Source organism: Megascapheus bottae, chromosome 25, assembly GCF_031878675.1.
Source record: "Megascapheus bottae isolate mThoBot1 chromosome 25, mThoBot2.hap1, whole genome shotgun sequence".
NCBI classification, from domain to species: Eukaryota; Metazoa; Chordata; class Mammalia; order Rodentia; family Geomyidae; genus Megascapheus; species Megascapheus bottae.
Window position 1 is genome coordinate 17,726,967 of NC_143533.1, and position 21,654 is coordinate 17,748,620.

A 21,654-nucleotide genomic window follows, 5' to 3' on the forward strand; every position below is an offset into this window, starting at 1 on the left:
TCGGGGCCAGGAGTGTGGTCTGGTGGTATAGTGCTTGCCTAGCATGTACAAAGCCCTGGGTTCGAGTCGTTGGTACCACATACACAGAAAAACCAGAAGTAGTAGAGCTCTAGCCTTGAGCTGAAGAGCTCATAGACAGCACCCAAGCCCAGCGTTCAAGCCCCACAAATGACCAAAAAAAAAAAAAAAGGTCTTCCCTCAGCCCCAAATCAACACATGTTTGCTTTATTTGGGATCTGAAGTAGAAACATCCAGAAACAGGTAGTACCCTATGAAAGGAAAATGGATTCCCTCCCTCATGGAGAAAGAGAGCTAATGTCTCAGGGGGTGTTTTCTATGCTTAGACATAAGGCTTCATTTTTCTCTTGGGTGAATGGCCTTTTACCATCACCAACAAGTTATAGGCAACTTCTGCTAACAAATACACTAGCTGGAGTACTCTGAGGTGTATTAAATTCAGTTTATCGTGATGAGATTTCCAACCAGATTTCTGGTCCAGAGTAGTATTGATAGAAGGCAGATATGTCTCCATATTGAATCCTGGATCTTTATCTGGGCACACTTGATCCAGTCTATTCTTGAAGACTTCATGATTCATGCAGTCTGTTTTAAGTCTGTGCTCATGATTCTTGCCTGTAACCTATTTCAGAAGTTAATTCTGTCTTCAGGAGTTTTAATACAGATAAGCTATTTCCTACCCAGGATAGAGCCATGAAAAAAAATACATATTAAAGCCCCATTTAGGAAATTCACATTTGAAACTATGCAACTACTTGGCATGGAATGCTCGTGAGATATTATCTGATGACAATTTATCATTGTCAGTGAGATACAGAACTCTTTTTTTTTTGAATTCATACTGTGATATGGAAACAATTATTTTGTCAAGGCTGGAAAAGACATTTAGCTCTGTCACACACTATCAGAAAACTCCCAGTGGAAAATTTGGAAAGAGTGAGACTCATCTCAAGGCTTGGATACCTGTGTGGATGCCGTTACCTGTGACTCTTGTTTCTCTACGTGGCAGGGCAGCTCTTCCAATTTACCTTCCAGATGTGCTGTGTGGAAAAGCTGGGGTAGGGTCAGTCTTTCTGGATCTCTCTGGTGGGTTTGTGCTAATTACATAAATGAAGGGCACATGTGCTGAAGCTGAACACCTCGTATATACTCCAGAATGTTTCCTTTAAAAGACAAATGGGTTTTTAAGGCTGGGGGAGGGCGGCCGAGGCTAGTATACTTTTGCAGAATGAGGGCTTCCTATCTCTTGGGAGGCACCCACAACAGGAGATAGGTCAGTGGTTATAGCACAGAAGGTCTATGTAACTGCTTGTTAAGGTGTATAAACAGGAGATAGGTCAGTGGTTACAGCACTGAAGGTCTGTGTTATTCCTGCTTGTTAAGGTGTATAAACAGGTGGCATTCAATAAACTGCGGGGTGGGGGAAAGAGTTATGTTCTCTAAGCTGTTTTTAGATGATAATTTAGCACTGTGCTGTTTTGCTCCTTTACGTTATCTAAGACGCTTGACAGCAATGATAAATTGCTCCCCTGAAGAAGGGGCAAGAGGAGCCTTGTTTAAATGGGAAAGCGGGGAACCTGGAAAAGTGGATGACTCTCCTCTTGCCTTGACTTCCGAGTGGTGAAAAGCGGCTCCCGGCACTCCAGTGGTAACTGAGGAGCATGGCCTTGCTCCCGCAGTCTGAGAAAGAACAGAAACTCAGAAGGGGAACAGAACTTTTGAAGGCAGAAGGGGTATAGCTGCCCAGAGGAGTAGAGGGAGCTTGCAGGGTGTGTGTGTGTGCGTGCATGCATCGGTGCGACTTCATTTATATGAACAATTTGTGTCGCTCAAAATTAGAGCAGGAACATTGAGCCCGTCTGAAAGAGAAGGGAGAAGGTGATGGAATGTAGGTGTGTTGGTTTTTTAATAGTTGACTCAAGTTTTTACTGTTTTGAGTGTTTTGGGTTTTTTTTTTCAGCCTTATGTCCTGGTTCTGTCACAGTTCCTGGACCCAGTTTAATTTTGATCCACATTTTAATGTCCCAGCCATACATATCCTCAAGGAACCTTATAAATGAATACCTTGGGGTAAAAGTATTGTAGGCACAGAGCGCTGACTAATGGGAATGTCCTGAGGAAGAATAGAACCCGGGTAGTTGGAGAAACTTGGCCCTGGACAGGTGAGAGCATTGGGGAGGTGAGCTTACTGTGGCCACCACGAGTAAAGCCATTGGCAGTTTAACCCATGTTATGTGTTACTGCCGGAAACCATGCCAGGTGATGCAAGTTGTACTTATTATTTTTTCTCAAGTATTATTTTTTGAAGGAAAAATAGCATTTCAGCCCATCTTCACTCATCTTTAGGGTACAGACATGATCTTTAGATGTAAATAGGCAAACAATTAGGGCAGGACAAAAGGTATTCATAGTTAATTCATTGTCTCAGTAATGGGTGTGGCTTTGTTGATCATTTTATCAGTTCCTTATTTTGGGAGGGGTATCAAAGAAGTTGTTATTGCTGTCCTGGAAAGTTTAAGTACCACTTTATTAACTGACTAAAATGAAGAACTCAAGTTTATTTTGAAAAGTTACTGTACTTCATTATTTTTTTTTTTTTTTTGCCAGTGCTGGGGCTTGAACTCAGGGCCTGAGCACTGTCCTTGGATACTTTTTGCTCAAGGCTGGCACCTAGTCACTTAAGCCACAGCATCACTTCCAGCTTTTTCTATGAATGTGGTACTGAGGAATTGAACCCAGGGCTTTGTGCATGCTAGGCAAGCACTCTACACTAGGCCAAACTCATGGCCCATTGAAAACTTACTTTTATAGGAAAAACAAACACCAAGTCCATGAGAAAGATACTACTGCTAACTTTTGGAAAACTACTTGGCAAGATAAAAGACAACTGGTTTCTCATGTCTGCTTTTGCTTTCAGTCAGCTATGGTAGTACAGGTCAAGCACACTCCTGAGAGAGAATGAGTCAAAGGGCAAATCATTAGGATTATTAGGAAAATAGCTGTGATATTGTGGATTCTCTGAAAGGTCCCAGAGCCACAGTGAGACACCTCTGTGTTGAGATCGGACATTGGCAGTCTTCTAATCGGGGTAGAATTCAGCTGCCCCATCCATCTGTCTATTAAGAACTATTAATAGTACTCACCTCCCCAATTGGTTAGAATTCAATGAATTCCTATCTAAAATACTTCAAATGTATGGAATAAGTCCTTGGTAAATGTTAGTTTTTTAAAATTTTAATTCTTGTGGCTCTAAATTGGAAAAATTCATTGACACTGAATCCTGACTTTCACTTCCTGTCTTGTCTTGGTTGGGTTGTGAAATTAGGCCTCAACTGTGGGTGCCAGTTGACAAAGGCTGCTGTCAAGTCGCTGGAGGTTTCAGTGCTAGCCACTTTGTGAGGAGGAGGTGCTCTAGGCCAAACAGTTTCCCAGACTTTCTTCATCTCTTCTTGTGAGTGAACACGGGTGATGGATGAGGCAGAGGGTGAAGAAATGATGTGGTGCCAGAGCTACAAGACCTCGGGTTAGCTGCATTCTTTTCTGTTTTCCAACCGAGATCATGAATTGATAAACTTGAGGAAAGAAAGAGGTGCCATCAGGTTGTTGAGAGTGTGAGTTGACTCCTCTGCTTTGTTTCCTTGTCAGTGGAGGGGAAGATAATTTCTCACATTTCAGTTACTCGGGGGAAAATGAAAACTGAGCATACTTACATTCTTACCACTCCCACCCCCAAGAGATGCTGACTTAATTGGGCTAGAATGTGCCATAGGCCTTGAAAATTTTCTAAATCCTTACATTCTCCCCAAGTCTCCATAGGCTTATCTCCATGAAAGAAGGTCATGTTTCTTGTTTTTCTTCTTGATATTGTAAAATACAACACATCTACCAAAAAAAAGTACTTGGTTTATAAAGGCCATTTAAGCACACTGTTATAAAGTGTCCTGATCCAGCGAGGGGAAGAGCGTGCTGGAGCATGCTCTCCTGTTGTGTCGAGTCACACCTCTATCCCCCTTGCTTCTTTTCCCAGTCATACAGCTCTTCTGTCTATAGGTGACAATTACCCTGGTATTTTGTAATCATTCTGGTGAGTTGTTCTATACTTGGATGAACTGTAAAAGATGAAACCCTCAACAGCATGGCAGGGATGTGCATGCTTGCATGCTTCTGTACTTGATTTAAATGGAGTCAGGCTTTTGTGTCTGTCTTCTTTTATGCTTTTTTCTTTTTCTCTCTCCATGTCTGCTTGCCTTCCTATCTATCTATGTATACTAGATAAATCTTTACACATAAATGATATGTCATGTTACCTTTTAATAATGGCTAACTTAAGCCATTATTAAATTATACATACATGTGTATCTGTATCGCTTAGCTTTGTGTTGCTATGACCAGTGCTTACGAAAGAACTGAAAGGAGGAAAATTGGCCCCCTGCTTCAGAGGTGTCAGCCATGGCCAGCTGACTCCATCGTTGTTTGGCCCTAGTAAGGTAGGAACAACACGGAGAATGGGCCTGGCAGGGGAGAGCTGTTCTCATGGCAGCCGGCAAGTGACAAGAAGTAACAGGGGCTACGAGTTTGGCCTAGTGGTAGAGTTCTTGCCTAGCATGCACGAAGATCAGGGTTCAATTCCTCGGTACCACATACATAGACAAAATACAGGAGTGGTGCTGAGGCTCAAGTATTAGAGCTCTAACCTTGAGAAAACCCAAGGACAGAGCTCAGTCCCTGAGCTCAAGCCCAGGACTGGCCGGAAAAAAAAAAAAAAGTAACAGGAGGGTCAGGCTAATGTACACTTCAGTGCTGCCCCAAGGGGCAACCTTATCTAACTTTCTGTAGTCTCACTGCCTCACAGAGTCTACTATAAATTTGAATATATGGATTTAACCACTCACTAGGTCAGAGTCTTTGTGATCAGATCTCTACACAGAGGAATTATGCTTTACTCAACTTCTAGACCTCTCTCATTCCAGTCAAGTTGATCATTATTAATCATGGTAAATCAGGGCACTATTCTTATTTGACTTTTGCACTATAGTTGTAGGTTTCTTCTTTTTGTTGTTGCTGGTGGTAGGGCTTGAATTCAGGGCTTGGGTATTGTCCCTGGCTCTTTCACTCATTCATTGAGCCACAGCTCCACTTCCGGTTTTCTGGTGGTTCATGGGAGAGTTTCACGGACTTTTCCTGCCCAGGCTAGCTTCAAATCACCATCCTCACATCTCAGCCTCCCAAGTAGCTAGGATCAGAGGTGTGACCAACTGACACCCAGCATTAAAATATATATATATATATTTATATATATACTATAAAGTTACTTTTTTTGTAAGTCAGGTAGTTTTTTGTGAAGTGTCACTTACCCTTCCTTCTCTTTCTTTGCCTCCCACACCCATCTTCAAGATCCCTTCTTTCTTATTCTTAAGATTTTTCATATTAGGAAATTATTACATTGTTTTAGCATTCTGTCCTATCACTATAGCACAATCTCTCTCTCCATTCCACTCCAAATGGATGTTTTTGATTTTAGAGTGTTGTGGCCAAAGTTGCTCTGAGAAGGGGAAGAAAGATGCTGCCTTTGGATAGCCCTGGAAGTGTTGTAGATTCTAATTCTCTGTGAACTTGACAAGTAGAACTCGCCATCTTATTAGTTCTCCAGGGCTTTGATGAAATGCTTCTGGTGATTCTTCAGCTTTGCTTTCATGGGAAGGCTGGTCTCAAACATGTCTCCCAAGTGCAGGGATTGTAGCTGTGACCTTGCAATCTTAAGGCATAGATGCCCTTGCCCCAGGAAGCTGTGAATTTGATCCTTTCTTTCCTTCAGCTTTTACATCAAATGTCCCTTCTCACTACCCTCTGCCATCCCCTTTCCTCCCTAGAGCTTATTACCTTCTAACTCACTCCCCCTTCTGAGAAACTTGATCTTGTTTATTATTTTCCCTCTGTCATTAGAATACAAGTTTCACTTGATGTTTGTGTGCATGTGAGCAGTGTGCTGTTCCTGGGGCTTGAACTCAGGGCCTGGGTGCTGTCCCTGAGCTGCTTTTGCTCAGGACCAGCACTCTGTCACTTCCAGCTGTTTTGGTAGTTTATTGGAAATAGGAGTCTCACATACCTGCCTGCCTGCTTTGGCTTCAAACTGTAATGCTCAGATCGCAAGCTCCTGAGTTGCTAGGATTTTCAGGCATGAGCCACTGGAACTCGGCTTCACTTGTTTAAATATTTATTCATTTTTCAGTCTAGGTTCTGCATATGAGATAAAACATGTAGCATCTGAGTCTGGTTGATTTAACTTGGCCTGGCTGTAAAATGGGACTTGTTGGGTGGGGGTAGTGGAAGGGTGAGGGAGGCACATGTGGTTGAGGCGTGCACGGACGTAATCACAGTGAAGCTGTGTACAAGTGATACGTTCCAACTAAAACAAAAGTGGCGGTTAAAAAACAAACCCAGAGTGCACAGGAGAAATTTTTGTCTGATTGTATGTTCCTTCCCTTGAGTCTTGTACCTGGCACCTCAGGATTTCCCAATAGACACGGGATGAATTGAGGAAGGGATGAGACGAGAGTGACAGAAATGAAGACTTAGGTTTTCATTTTACCCTTGGCTCTGCGTAGAGAGTCTTACAGGCTTTTCCTCTCAGGTCTCTGGCACTCAGTAATAAAGTGTGATATGGTGCCACCTTGCCTCGAGCGAAGCTTGTGTTTCTGTTTGCCTCTGAAGACTAGACCTTTTGTTTAATCACTGAGATCAGACACCTGGTTTGTGATCAGCCATTCAAAACCTAGAGAATGAGACAGAATCTGGGGTCTTCCATGTGTCCAGCATTGTTAGGTGTGTACATGTATCCTCTCAGCTCCACTGCCATTCTGTGGCGAGGGGATGAACTCCCTTCAGAGAAGATGGCAATTTACACAAGGAAGCAGAACACAGGAGGGATTCCCATTGGTCTGCTTCAGAAGCTAATGTCCATCTGCTTCAGAAATTTGAGTTCTTCAACGTGAACGGAGAGTATTCTCACCTATGTGGATGGTATTGCTAACTGATGCCATTTCTTTTCAGACAGTTTATGACCAGTGGTTTATCACTCTCTTTAACATTGTCTACACATCGTTACCTGTGCTAGCCATGGGGATTTTTGACCAGGTATGTGCTTTTCTCTGTCTTGACATTTTTATAAACTTTTCAGTTGTTTGAAGCTCCTAAGCAGAAGAGCTGATTCATAGAAGGAGCCCTAGAAATAGAGATATTTCAACAGCTGCTGCATAGGTGTTCAGATAGCCCTCCCCTGCCATCTGCTCTCCAAAAGAGTCCTCTGGTCTGGCTTCCCTCTCCGTAGAAATTCACACCCTATGTTATTGATACAAAGGCACTGAGAAGTCCCCCACAAGTCATGTCTCTAGCTTCCTCACAGGCCTCTAGTTCCCTATGTTTTGAGACTTTTTCATGTGGCAACCATTAAAAGGCCCATGAAGCCAAGTACTGGTGACTCATGCCTACAATCCTAGCTGTCCGGGAGTCTGAGGTAGAGGAGGACCAAGGTTAGAAGGCCAGCTGGGAAAGAAAAGTTCCCAGGACTCATAACACCTAGGTGGCTGTCCAGGGCAGGAAATGAGATCCTGTCTCAGCAAAACCAGAGCGGAAGGTGTGGCTCAGTGGTAAGACTGCCTGCCTAGTAGGTGTCGAGCTCTGAGTGTAAACCATAGTACCACGCACTGGAAAATCACTTCTGAAGGTTTGTATAGTATCTTTTTGGACAGAAAATCAGGAAATGAGGTAGTAATACAGAAAGCCAGTACATACAATAAGATAGGCATGGCCAGCACAGTCCTAGAACACACCAAGCCATAAAGGCAAGAGAACTTAGAGTCGTGCCCAGCATGCCTGAGTGGGAAAAGGAGGGCATCCGTTTCAATGAGGGCGGCTGTTTGGTGCAGGCCGTGCATTGTAAGGGGGTGGGTGTGAATCTGGCTGCCTCTCGGGAAGTCGGAGGCCAGCCAGTGGAGTTTTTGTGGCACAAAATAGAGCTATTTTAAAACGTGTGGGATTTTTTTTGGGGGGGGGGCGGGGGGGGGAGTATTTTTAAGGAGACTAGACTCTATCCACACTGTTCTTAGATACGTTTGCTGGGCCTCAGTTTCTGGCTCAGAGCCATCTATTGCAAAATAGAAATTTTCACATGATGAGTTCCCTCCCTTCTCTCATCCTGCTGGCTTTGCAGTCTGTTGTGTGAATTGTAGAAGGCATATGTGTAGAATTCCACAAGAAAGAACTTCTGGAAGACCTTGGATATAAACGAGTAAGCACAGGCACTTCCAAGTGACCATGTTTACAAGCATTCTTTTCCTTGGTGCTTTGTTGCTCTCTTGAATGTGGAATAAAATAACAATGAAGCCGTTTCTGGGAAAACATGGTTATTGTGCAATTCAAAAAAAATAGTAATAAGACTCATTATTGCCATGAAGTTGAATGTCTGCTCTTCTCTTTCCGTGCTTTGTCCATTCTGAGTGGATCCCAGGACGAGGGAGTGCTGTGCTGGGAGGGCCTCTGTATGCAGCTGTGGCTTCCTCCCCTCCCCTGCCCTCCCTTCCCCTGCTCTTCCTTGGAAGCCAAGCTTTGGACTTTCAAATCGGTGTCCTCACACCACACAGCTGATATGTGACAGAACCATGTCTCAAACCAGGCCTTTTGGTTTGGGACTTGATAAATTCTTAACACTTTCATGTATATCAACATGACCTTGTTTATTTTTAGCTGTGGAGGATCAGTAATGACTTATGATGTAGCACAAGAACGTTCTTCTACCCACAGGCGACGGCTGTTTTTGTGGTTCTTGGTGTCTGGCTAGGGTGCTTTGACACGTGGGAATCATAAGTTGCTCCTCAGATAGTCACATGCACATCAACACTGAATCACTGTAGTTTTTCCGAGGACCTGCTTGGTGCTGAACACGTAGCTTTCCATGTCTTTATCCTAAACATTTCACAATGGTTACTGACTCCACGGTGAACACTTAGATCCCAAGTGTTCAGACCTGCTTCCCTCCCTCCCTTCCATCCCACGGGAAACTCCCCTATTTCCATGCTCCATCTTCCCCTCACCTCTGCCTCACTAGGAGTTGCTTGTTGTCATTTCTGCTGCTGTGATTCTCTGCTGCCACCTCCTGGTCACTACCACCCACTGCATCAGCCATGAACTTCCAGGAAGTGCAGAGAAGGAAGTTTGATTTGAATTCCAAGACCTGGGTTCAAGTCAAGTCCTGCCTCTTGCTGATTAAGATCCATGAGGACCTCAAGCGCGATCTCCTTTGAAGCTACAAGTTCCTTCCCTGTGAAACAGGGTTCCTTTCATTAGCCTCAGTGTTATTGTGGAAAAGAAAACAAGACAATGATTGGTCTTGGTCCAGTGAGCAGTACATAGCAGGCCCACTAAGAAAAGCACTCACTGTTTTGGGAGATAGGGAATACGGAGCATCTCTGACTTCTCTGACTCTTCTCCCCGGAATTACACTCTGTTTACAGGATGTGAACGACCAGAACAGCATGGACTGTCCCCAGCTCTATGAACCTGGCCAGCTGAACCTCCTTTTTAACAAGCGTAAATTTTTCATCTGTGTGGCCCATGGCATCTACACCTCGTTAGTTCTTTTCTTCATCCCCTATGGGGCCTTGTACAACATGGCTGGAGAAGATGGACGACATGTGGCTGACTACCAGGCCTTTGCTGTGACCATGGCCACTTCTTTGGTCATCGTGGTCAGTGTGCAGGTAACCGTATTGATGGGTTCAAAGCTGATATAGATATGGATATATGTCTACATATCTATGCACTACAGGAATATTTCCCTCTTGTGCTTTGAGCCAGGTGCCACTGGCTCACACCTGTAATCCTAGCTACTCAGGGAGTGGTGGAGATCTGGGGACCGTGGTTCAAAGCCAGCTTGGGCAGAAAAGTCACCATGAGACTCTTAGCTCCATTTAACCACTCAAAACTCAGAAGTGACTCAAAGTGGTAGAGCACCAGCCTTGAGCAGAACTGCCCAGGGACAGTGCCTAGGCCCTGAATTCAGGCCCCATGTCTAGGGTTTTAAAGTAAGATGTAAAGTTTGATACTGTATTCTGTGGATTCTGTGTCCAGACCACAAATTCGGAGAAGTTCTTCTGGTAGGAATGATTGCTGCTCCATCCACGTCTCACGGGTGTTGGTCATGGGTGTTGTAGAGATGTGTTTGAGCTCCCTTTTGAATGCCAGTGGTGGTCATTGCCTTGTATACTGAGGTAAGAGCCGACAGCAAACGTTTGGTACTTGTAGCAGGCACAGTAGCCTATTTTATTTTGTTGGCTTCTGATTGTTGAGCAGTCTTTAAAAACTGGTGGAGTTCTTGACCGGAGGGTGCATTTCTGGTTCTCTGCGTTCTCCTGGGGGATACACTGTGGTTTCACCTGACTCCCCTGGGTCTGATCCTTGGGACTCTGACAGATGATTTGGATATTAGCTGCTGAGATAAAAGGCCAGCTGGAAGGAAAAAAAGCAATGTGAAAAATTTTCCCAAGAGGTCTCTAACTTTGTCTGCTGTATTAATAAGGTAATAGAATAACTGGGAAATTCATAGGTATGACATGAGACAGGCATGGAAGGTGTTCTTCACAATTAATGTATCTAAAAAAAAAAAACAAACTACTGTTGATATTCCCACATTTTTTTTGCTAGTCCTGGGGCTTGAGCTCTGGGCCTGAGCTTGGGCTTTCTCAAGGCCAGCATTCTACCACTTGAGCCATAGCACCACTTCCAGCTTTTTCGGTGTATCTGGTACCAAGGAATCAAACCCAGGGCTTCATGCCTGCAAGGCAAGCACTCTACCACTAGGCCACACTCTTGGCCCCTGTTCCTACATTCTTAACTTATTTTCTGGACAAGCAAAATAATTTTATATTTTATGTTTTACATTAACCTTATATTCAAGAGGTGTTTTTCCCACGAAGAACATAGTTCTTGTTATAGTTAGATAACACACTTAAATTTCTGCTTTCCAGGGTTGAGGATTCAGCTCTGTGGAAAAGTACTTGCCTGGCAAGTGCAAGGCCCTGAGTTCATTCCTCAGCTCTGGGGAAAAAATAATCTCCTTTCCACAAGCTAAAAGACCACAGAAATAATAATCAATTTTCAAATGTTACCAGGATATATCCTTTTCATTAAATGGCCCAAGATTTAGGGGCCTCTTTCTATTTGAGAGTCTATGCTATTTTCACAACGCAGTTTTCTTCTGTTGTCTTTAATTCTTTTTCTCTAAAGTCCCATTAATTGTATATAGATTCCTGGATGTGATATCTATGAATCTGCAAATGGTTTTCTTTTGGGTTTTTGTTCCCTGTTGTGAGACGTTATTTCCATTTGTTTGTTCCAGAATATGAATCCAGGACTTAGTGACTGTTTTAAATAGGTTTTTCTGTTACACATTTGAAATTCAGCAAATGGGAGGGGGTTTTCTTGGTCTAATTTCCATCTGTAAGAGGTATTATTCCATCTTGTTGCTATGGGGCTTGTCTCTTGGTCCCTTCTATTAGTTCTGCTTCGAAAGGAGCCACCTGTTCCATGAGTCTTTCTACATGAGTTAGGATTTTTCTTTGCCTTTTCTCCCCGTCCCCCGCCCCTGTCAGAGTGGGCTATCTTGTCCTTTGATGGGAATGAACAGGCGATGGGAGACAGGAGTTGAAGATTTTGGGATGCCTTAGCAACCAAATGAACTAGAAAATCCATAGGTCCAGGCCAAGGCCCTGGATGGCAGGGGCACTGTTTTCAAAAGGCAGGCCTTTTGAGGAAAGAAAAGACTGCCCTTTTATAACCCTCACAGTTCACATCCAAGGCTGTTAGCATGCCTCTCTCTACTGGGGCGGCATTTTACAGGACAATAAACGGAGTGGGGCGAGGATGCATGCTTCTCCATGTCATGTCTTGTGGCTGCCTTGACTGGCTCAAGTGGAGAGCTCTAGCTTTGAGAAAGCCCACGGATAGAGCTCAGGCCCTGAGTTCAAGCCCCAGGACTGGCAAAAAAAAAAAAAAACAAAAAAAAAAAAACAAACCACCACCATCAACATTCTTTGTCTTTTCCCCCTCTTACTTACAAAGTTTAACATTTCATTTCCTGACACTATCTCAGTCAGAGAGAGAGAGAGAGAGAGAGAGAGAGAGAGAGAGAGAGAGAGAGAGAGAGAGAGAGAGAGAGAGAGAGAGAGAGAGAGAGAGAGAGAGAGAGAGAGTGTGTGTGTGTGTAGAAGAGATAATGGAAGTGGCTATAATTGGAGCAGCTGCTAAATAATTGCCACCTGCTTGTCAGAGAGCACTTCTGGGGAAATAGCTCAGAGTAAAATGAGTCTCTCTTAATCCCAAAGGCCTCATGCATTTGATTTTATTTACAGATAGCCTTGGATACCAGCTACTGGACTGTCATTAATCACATCTTCATCTGGGGCAGTGTTGCTACTTATTTCTCCGTTTTATTTACAATGCACAGTAACGGCGTCTTTGGAATCTTCCCAAACCACTTTCCATTTGTTGGTAAGTGGATCCTCCTGTTTAGCAGGGCTAGTTGTGGGACTGTTTGCCTTTTTTTTTTTTTTTTTTTTGCCAATCCTGAGGCTTGATCTCAAGAGCCTGGGCACTGTCCTTGGGTTTTCTCAAGGCTAGAGCTCTACTCTACCACTGGAGCCACAGCACCAATTCTGGCTTTTTCTATGTATGTGGTACTGAACAACCTAATCTGGGTCTTCATGCATGCCAGGCAAGCATTCTGCCACTAGGCCACACTCCCAGCCCCTGCCATTTGTCTTTCTAACATTGCAGCTGCAAATGGCCAGAGACCCTTTCCCCAGGACCTGGTGAGCAGGGTACCTGAAGGCTTCGTGGAGATTAGCTTCTAGTGCAGGACACCCACTGCACCAGCCACTTCTAGGTTATTGAAACATGCACACAGCGGGAGTGGCTGTCTCCTTGCAAGCAAGAGGCGTAGCATACACAATGAAAGTGTATGAGGTACAGAGAAAAGAAATTCTGAACTCGCACTTTTATGTCAATTACCAACATAAGTGCCTGATTCACCTATAGGACTCATAAGCACTGAAATAAGAAATGACGTAGAAGTCAGAGCCTTCTACAAACTTCTCGACCTTAGTCCAGAAGGTTTCAAAGGCTTACTTAGTGCTTGGTCTTTCCTATAACTTAATGTCTTTACTTAGAAAAAGTAGTTACTTTCATATTAAGCCTACGACGTCAAATGAGATAACACATAGGAAGCACTTACTGTACCTTAGTACACAGCATTTCAATATTTGTTGATGAGGGCAAATACAATTATTTGAGAAATGGGGTTTGTGAAGAAAGATTGAACATGAGATTGATAACAGAGGACCCCTCAAAGTCTTGAAGCCTAGCATTTGTTCAGCCCACAATTCAAAATGGTCCTCAGCAAGATCCCTGGACTTAATTTCCACAAGAAGGCTGTGAACAAAAACTTTCTTGGGGTGGGAGTTTGGCCTAGTGGTAGAGTGTTTGCCTAGCATGCATGAAGACCCGGGTTTGATTCCTCAGTACCACATACATAGAAAATGCATAGAAAAAAGCCGGAAGTGGTGCTGAGGTTCAAGTGGTAGAGCTCTAGCCTTGAGAAAGTCCAAGGACAGTGCTCAGTCCCTGAGCTCAAGCCCAGGACTGACAAAACAACAACAACAACAACAAAAAACCCCACCTTTCTCAAAAGTTTTTTAGGGGATGGTAGGTTAAGCAGGAAACAGACTTCCTCTCAACAAAGAAGAGATTGACTCAGGTAAGATGAGCTGTAAATCCACTAGGGTAACTCTGTCTAGAAAATCATTCTTAGAGTAAATTATGACAGAATCAACTGTGAGATTTGGCATTTTCATTGATGCCAAGGAACCTAAAATTCTATCTCCCATTGTATGCACACATACACAAGAACATTGTTTCTTGACCCTGGAAGTCTTTAGATTGGACCACTCTTGCTCAATAGGTAATGGGAATACTTTGTTTACCCAAAGATTCCAACCACGTACAGACATGTTGGTCACGAGTAAGAAGAAGCCAATTAGGAAAGAAAGACACTAGAAACATTTTTAACGTTTTATTTACTTACTTGGGGGTTGCCAAATTTGAAAAGTTCAGAGTATTATTGGCTAGAGTACTTCCAGAACTAAGGAGAACATTCTCCCCGTGCATAATGGAGCTGGAATGCCGGGGCTGGAGAAGCCACTTGTGTGGAGGCCGCTCTTTCAGCGAGGCACATGCCATTCCAGGAACTCATTTCTGAGCTCCACTGAAGCTGTACCAGAGTTAGATCAACAGTGGGGCTCAAGGGGAGAAGAAAATCCTTCCCCTAGTAGCCTGCAAGTATTACTGTGGTTACAACCCGGTCCCAGGGGTAGGTCAGCTTTAAGGAGCTCCAAAAAACATTTTTATTATCGTTTTCTTTTTCTTTTTGAAGCAAGTCTGTTTGTGCCCATGGCTGATGGCAACCAGAATCAGCTGCTCTGCGGTAGACACAAGTCTATTCTTCCAGAGTAAGGAAAAGCAGACAGACACACCAGCCAGCAGCCAAGCCCTCATTCACTCACCCCAGAATAGTGTTCTTGCTCCAGTGCTGATAGAGGACTGCTGGATAGCTCAGGTATCGGGGAAGATCCCGAGAGTAGGGACTGGAGTTTATTTGGCTGGTGTTTAAGCAGGGTCCCTATGTTCCCTCAGAATTTGTCTGTCTCCCGAGCTGGTTTCTTGACTTTGTATTGTATACTAACACATCTGATATGAAGAGCATGGTTGCTGGCTGCTCTCTTCACTATGCCAAAGCCTCCCAGCCAGCCAAATCCAAAGACAGCAGGATCCGGGTTCTGGAATGTCAAAGGTCGACACGACTTACCTTTGTGATAAGCCAACCAACCAGGCTGCTGTCCCACACTGTACCTGCACTAGGGGAACACTTCCGGTGGAGTTTTGATCATTTTTATTGTTATAAAGGTGATGTATGGGCACGGTGGCTCACACCTGTAATCCTAGCTACTCAGGAGCCTGAGATCTGAGGAATCAAGGTTCAAAGCCAGCCTGGGCACAAAAGGACCTGAGACTCTTACCTGTAATTAACCTCTAGAAAACAGGAAGTGGGGTTTGGCTCAAGGGCAGGGTGGTAGCCTTGAGCTGAAGAGCTCAGGGAGAGCGCCCAGGCTGAGTTCAAGTTCCATGGCCCACAGGAAAAAAAAAAAGTGATATATGGAGGGGTTAGTTACCTAAGTCAAGAAAAGTATATTTCTTTTTGGACCATGTTACCCTTCCCTAGTAGTTGAGTGCTAGCCTATTTTGCATGAAGCCCTGGGTTCAATTCCTCATTACCACCTACATAGAAAAAGCCTGAGGTGGCTCAAGCGGCAGAGCGCTAGCCTTGAGCAAAAAGTGTCCAAGGACTCAGTGTCCAGGCCTGAGTTCAAGCCCCAAGAATAGCAAAAATAATAACGGCAGCTTCGTAGCGAAGGGATTTTACGGTTGGAAGAGAGAGCTGAGCTTCCGGGCAGGGCGGAGAGAGCCCGGGTCAATGCTTGGCGCAGAGCACTTGGGCTCACCATGTTTCCCTCCTCGACCGGGAGAGCGCCTGGTGCTGCTCCCGGTGTCCACGCGGCCTGCTCACCACGCGCTGCTCCACGCGGAGCCTGCTGAGCGGTTCTCTCTCCACACAGGAAACGCGCGCCAGGCTTTGGGCCAGAAGTACATTTGGCTGGTGATCCTCTTAGCCACGGTGGCCGCCGTCCTGCCAGTGGTGGCCGTCAGATGGCTCAGCATGGACTTGTACCCGACGCCCAGTGACCGGGTGAGTGAGGGGCCACACTTCTGCTCTCCACCACATCTCTCTTCTCTCCTCTTCCCTGCCTCTCTCCCTGGCCCCTCTCTGTCTCTCCCTCCTTTCTCTATCCTGCTATCCCTCCTCACTCTCCAGGTCTCCTGTCCCTACCTCTTCCTCCCTCTCTCCTCCTTTCCCTCTGTCATCTCACTCGGTCCTGCCTCTCTCTCCAATCCTCCCTCCATCTTCCTCTTTCCCCCTTTGTCATTCTTGCTTTTTCTCCCTCTACTCTTCCTACCTCCTCTCTATCCCCTCCCCCTCATTTTTTCTCTCCCCAGCTCCCTCCTCTCTCCCTTTCTCCCTGACCCTATCTCCTCTATCTTCTCTCCCTTTCTTGTTCTCTTCCCACTCTTTCCTCTTTGTCCTCCTTTCTCCTCTTGCCCTCCTCCTTTTCTCTCTCCCTCCCTGCTCAGTCTCTCTTTCCCTCTCTCCTGACTCCTCTCTAGCTCTTGCTCTCCCCCCTTCCTCTTTCCTATCCTCTCCCTCTTCCTTCCTCCCCCCCACATCTCTCCCACTCTTTCCTCTCTGTCCCTCCCTTCTCAGTCTCTCTTCTCTCCCCTCTCCACCTCCCTCTTTCCCCTCTCTATCTCTTCTTTCTCCCTCTCTACTGACTCCTCTCTAGCTCTTGCTCTCTCTCCCTCCCTCTCTCTCTTCTCCCCCCTACCCTAACCTCTACCTCTTGCTACCTCTCCTGTCTCACATTCCTCTGCCCTCCTTCCTCCCTTCCCCCACCTTCTCTCTCCCTCCCTCCCCCCTCCCTTCCTCTCTCTTTTCCCTCTCTCTGGCCCCATCTCCTCTATCTTCTCTCCTCTCCCTTTCTCGCTCTCTCCGCTCTCTCTCCCGTCTCTCTTCTCTCACCTCTTGCTCTCCTTTCTCTATGCTGCTATCCCACCTCACGCTCTGTCTCCTATCCCTACCTCTTCTCCTTTCTCACCTCTCCTCCCCACCTCTCCCTCTCTTTCTTCCTTACTTTCTCATTCTTGATCTTTCTCCCTCTACTCTCCCTACCCCCTCCCTCACCTCTCTTTTCCCTCATTTTTTCGCTCCCTCCTCTATCTAATCTCTTCTCCCTTTCTCGCTCTCATCTCTCCCACGCTTTCCCTCTCTACTGACTCCTCTCTAGCTCTTGCTCTCCCTCCCTTCCTCTTTCCTATCCCCTCTTCCTCCCTCTCCTCTCCCCCCTACCCTAATCTCTACCTCTTGCTACCTCTCCTGTCTCACATCCCTCTGCCCTCCTTCCTTCTCTCTCTCTCTCTCTTGCTCCTTCCTTCCCTCCCCCTCTCTTGCTCTCTTCTACCCCTCCCTTCCCATTCCTGTTTGTCCCTCTTCTCCCTCTCCCCTTCTCTCCTCTGTCCTCTCTCTTCCCCTGCCTTGTTCTCTCCTCTCTATCCCTCCCTCCTGCCCTCTCTCCTGTCTCTCTGCTCCTCTTTTCTCCTTCTCTCTTCCTCCCCTCTCTCTATTCATCTTTCCCTTTATCCCTCCCTCTTTCTCTCCCCCTTCTGTCTTTCCTCTTCCCTGTCTTTTCCTTTCTCACTCTGTCTCTCTATCCTTCCCTCCTGTCTCCTCTCTTATTCCCTTCTCCCTCTCCTCTTTCCCTTTCTCCTCTCTTTTCCTCCTCTCTACCTCCTTTCTCCCTCTTTGCTCTCACCTTTCTTCTCCCTTCCTCTTTTCATCTTCATCTCTCTCTCCCATCTCCCCCCTCCTCCTTTCTCCCTTTCTTTCACATCCTCTCTCCTCTCTATCCCCCCTTTCTCTTCCTATCCACCTCTCTTCCCCATCTCTCCCTCCTCTTTTTCCCCCGTTTCTCTCCCTTTCTTCCTCTCGTTTCCCTGTCTGCTCTCTCCCTCTCCTTCCTTCTATGTGTTTCCCTTCCTCTCTCTCTCCTCTTTCATCTATCCCTCTCTCCTTCCTCTGTTTCCCATCCCTCTCCCATTCTGTCTCTTTCATCTTTTCTCCTCTTTCCTGGTCTTCCCTCTCTCCTCATCCCTCTCTCTCCTATCCCTCTCTCTCCTCTCCCATCTCCATTTCTCTCTTCTGTCTCTCCATTCTCTCTTCCTTCCCTCCCTCTCATGTACCCTGCTCCTTCCTTTTCCCCCCATCTCTAGGCCCTCTCTTATCCTTTCCCCTCATGCAGTCTCCCTCTCCTCCTCCCTGTCTTCTCACTGTACCCCTTTCTATAGCTTTGCTTCCCCTCACCTCTCTATGCCACCCTCAGTTCTTTCTGTTCCTCCCTGTCCTCTCCTCCCCTTCATCTCTCTCTTCTCTTTTACACTCTCTCTTTTGATGCCCCCAAACTGAGGGCATCAAATTCTTGCTGAGCTTTTTTGCTCCAGGTGGGCACTTTACCATTTAAGTTGTGCCTCCAGTCTGGAAGTCTTGCAGACGTTTGCCCTGGAGTGGCTGTCAGCCTCAACTTCTGGCTGTGACTTTTATTCTCCAAGCTTTTCCCTTACTCCTGGGTCTAGAGACGGGCTACCAGAGAAACCTGTTTGGAAACAATGCTACTAAGAATTTTTGTGTTGTCTGGATGGATCTGTTAGACAATCTTTGTGTATGAAAGTATGCTCCTGGTTAGCAAGAGGCCCCGAGTTGTACCCCCACCTCTGGGGCTGGGGGTGGGTGGGTTGGGGTGCTCCTCTATAATCAAGGTGTATGACATGAGACACTATGAAATTCTATCCAAATACTTTGCATTTGGTAGTTTTCTCAGTAGGACTTAAAACTGATTGGAGCCTAGGGAGAAACATTTTTAGGTGCCAACTTCCCAGTGTGATAAAGGAAAGCATTCGGTTACTACTGGTATGGTTTGGGGGCCTGCCTCACCCCTCCCCTTCACCTTCTTCCCAGATCCGCCAGTGGCAGAAGGCTCAAAACAAGAGCAGGCCTCCAAGTAGCCCAAGACCTCAGACCCGCAGGTCAAGTTCACGAAGGTCTGGCTATGCCTTCGCTCACCAACAAGGCTATGGAGAACTTATCACATCTGGAAGAAATATGCGCGCTGAACATCCACCCCCAGCATCCCGGCTGGAAAACATGCCTGCTAACAGCCCGAGCTGGATGGAAAGCTTGTGTAAGAAAACCACAGACACAGTGGGCAGCTTTACTCGGGACACACCAGTGAAACTATGAATCCAGACGAATGGGGACCACAGAACTGTTTTCCCTTCAGCTGCTCAGGTCCAAGAAGGGGAGACAGTTGCCAATGCCTGTCAGGTGGGGGCTGTGCTCCCCACGCAGCCAGGCCAGGTGGTACTTGTCTATCTGTGATTGGGTGGATCAAAGCCTCACAGCACAAGTGCAGATTTTTACCAATCTAGACACTAAGTGATGCCAACTTGATTATCTTCATTGTAGAAGAAGAAAACAACCCGTGGCCATGTGCCTGTACACTGTATGGTGTCTCAGGTGGACGGTGTAGCTGAGCAAAAAGAGCAACATTCATTGCTAGAGAAACTGTGTGGCTGTCCCCATGTGCTCATGTGTACATGCGATGGTGTGTGTGTGTGCTACGCTTCTGGCAGGGGCTTCAGAGCTACACGCCATTCTAGCCTTGAAACCTGTCTCTAAAGCTACGACACCCTGCATGCTTGAAGAACAGAAAAACTTACTGGTCGGTCTGGTTTTTCTATCCGTCAGACTCTCTGTTACAGGGGTTCTCCAGAAAGTATTCTAAAATGTTTCAAGTAACCTTTATAACAAGCTCCGAAGTAAATTGCTCAGGACTATTCCAGCTAGACCTCCTGGAATCAGAGTAACATTAGAGCTTAACATGTAGATCAGGGCACTAGTGCTCATGCCTGTAATCTTGGTTCTAACAAGGCTGAATTTAGAGTCACAGCTTTAAAACCGGCTTCGGCAACCACCTCTGAAATAGTCTCCAAAACAACCAGCAAGGAGTTGGGCTGGAGGTATGGCTCAGTGGTATGACACTAGCCTGAGCAAGTACAAGGCCTCTGAATTCAAACGCCAGAACTAGAACAAAACAATACAAGTAGCATTCTATATGTTCTATGAATACTTTCAACATTTCCAATTTTTTTGAAACTTAAAAGTTATTACTAAAATACTCAAGTCAGTCAGGTTTAGTTACTTTAGATATTCCTGTCACATTTATAACAAGCACATTTACGCTTTGTTATTTCTTACCTCATAAGCTGTCCAGGTAATGTGCCTTCTCTGTGACTCAGTTTCTTCCTCCGTAAAAATGGTTGTCAAAGCAGCGATTTCCTAGCCATTAACAACAACTCTCCTATGAACACACAAGTTAGATTTCAGTTAATGCATCATCAGAGTGACACTGCCAGTTGAAGAGAATATGCAGAACTGGAATCTCAGTGGTCAGTGGGAAAGACTTATACATGTGGCTGGTATCCTACAGCGAAATTCAAGTATAACCTGAAGTGTATTTCTCTACCGGAAAGCAAAAAAGCCAATCACCATGCCTTACTCCTTTCCTACACATCAACTTTTTTACCTTCACCTCTTCCTTAATCTAGCTGGTGTAGAAGTACTGGTTAAACAAAAAGCTACCTTTCCCAAGAATATGCTGATTTGTAAGGCAGCTTGGTGGATCATAGGCTAGCATAGTTATTGCCAGTCACAATCTTTTCTTTGGCTTTAATTTTCAAGCCTAGGACATTTTTTTTTGTTTTACTGAAAAAGATCCAAATGAATTATTATGTATAAAATAGCCTAATGTAGGGGGACCAGGAGTTTGGCCTCAGGGTATAGTGCTTGCCTAGCATGCATGAAGACCCAGGTTCGGTCCCACATACATAGAAAAAAGCCACAAGTGGTGCTGTGGCTCAAGTGATACAGCTCTGGCCTTGAGAAAGTCCAAGGACAGTGTTAGGCTTTGAGCTCAAGCCCAGGACTGGCAAAAAAAAAAAAAAAAAAGCCTAATCTAGTACTTTAACCATAGAAAATGTTTCTAGGTATTTCCTTTGCCTCGCCATATGCCTGTCCTTTTTTTTTTAATTCAAAGTTATTTCTAGTGTCTAACATCAATTTTACTTGCTTTCTGTAATGGTTTTTGAGACAAAGTTAAAAAACTTACATTAATGTGGCATTACTGGTGTTCAATACTTTGTCTCTTCTCTACTGGCAACACGTTGGGACAACTTTGTTACACTGTCATATATCGGGGGAAGTGTACGTCATTCTGAGCATCAGAGTCAAGAATAAAATGAACCAGTTGGAACTGTAAGGGATGGGAAAGATTAGAAATGGTCCAATTTTGAAAACTGAGTTCCAATTAAATAAGGCTGTTTATACACAGATGATGTGTTTCTCTCACAATCACTCATACTATCAGTTTTCTTTGGTCCTATGAGACTCAAATAAGCTCACACACCCAGAGCGAGATCATGCAATTCTAAATGCCAGGAATTACTTTAAACCCAAAGACTAAAAGTTTGAGGGGGTGGGTGGGAATGGAGGGACACCGGAGGATTAAAAATACCTTTAAAAATTTATAAAATGATATTCATTTTGGAAATAATACCTCTCCTCCCCCCTACATTCAGGGCTCAACAATCACAAATTGTATACTGAGGCCTGCTACTTTTCTTCCTCTGCCTACAGCTGTTTGTAGACCTATGAAGGAATGAAAAAGAATGAGAAAGATAGGAAGGAAGAAAGGTGAAGAGGTTCTAGTTACATTTCTTGAGATGGGAGTGGGAGGGGGTGTCGGGGTTTTTAGCACTCTTTGCCTCCTGACCAGCAGGAAGGGCAAAGAGAACACGCCCCGACTA

General features: G+C 45.2%; 1 protein-coding gene across 1 annotated transcript in view; it reads left to right on the top strand.

Annotated features, from left to right (window-relative positions):
* Atp8b4 (ATPase phospholipid transporting 8B4 (putative)) overlaps positions 1-20,056 on the top strand; it is a 142,249-nt gene extending 122,193 nt beyond the window's left edge. The window contains exons 25-29 of the mRNA XM_090358436.1: positions 7,069-7,152; positions 9,528-9,773; positions 12,423-12,561; positions 15,741-15,871; positions 18,749-20,056. Coding sequence (XP_090214562.1) covers positions 7,069-7,152; positions 9,528-9,773; positions 12,423-12,561; positions 15,741-15,871; positions 18,749-19,030 — 882 coding nt within the window. The 3' untranslated portion in view covers positions 19,031-20,056. The remainder of the gene's footprint in view (positions 1-7,068; positions 7,153-9,527; positions 9,774-12,422; positions 12,562-15,740; positions 15,872-18,748) is intronic.
* Positions 20,057-21,654: the final 1,598 nt, after the last annotated feature.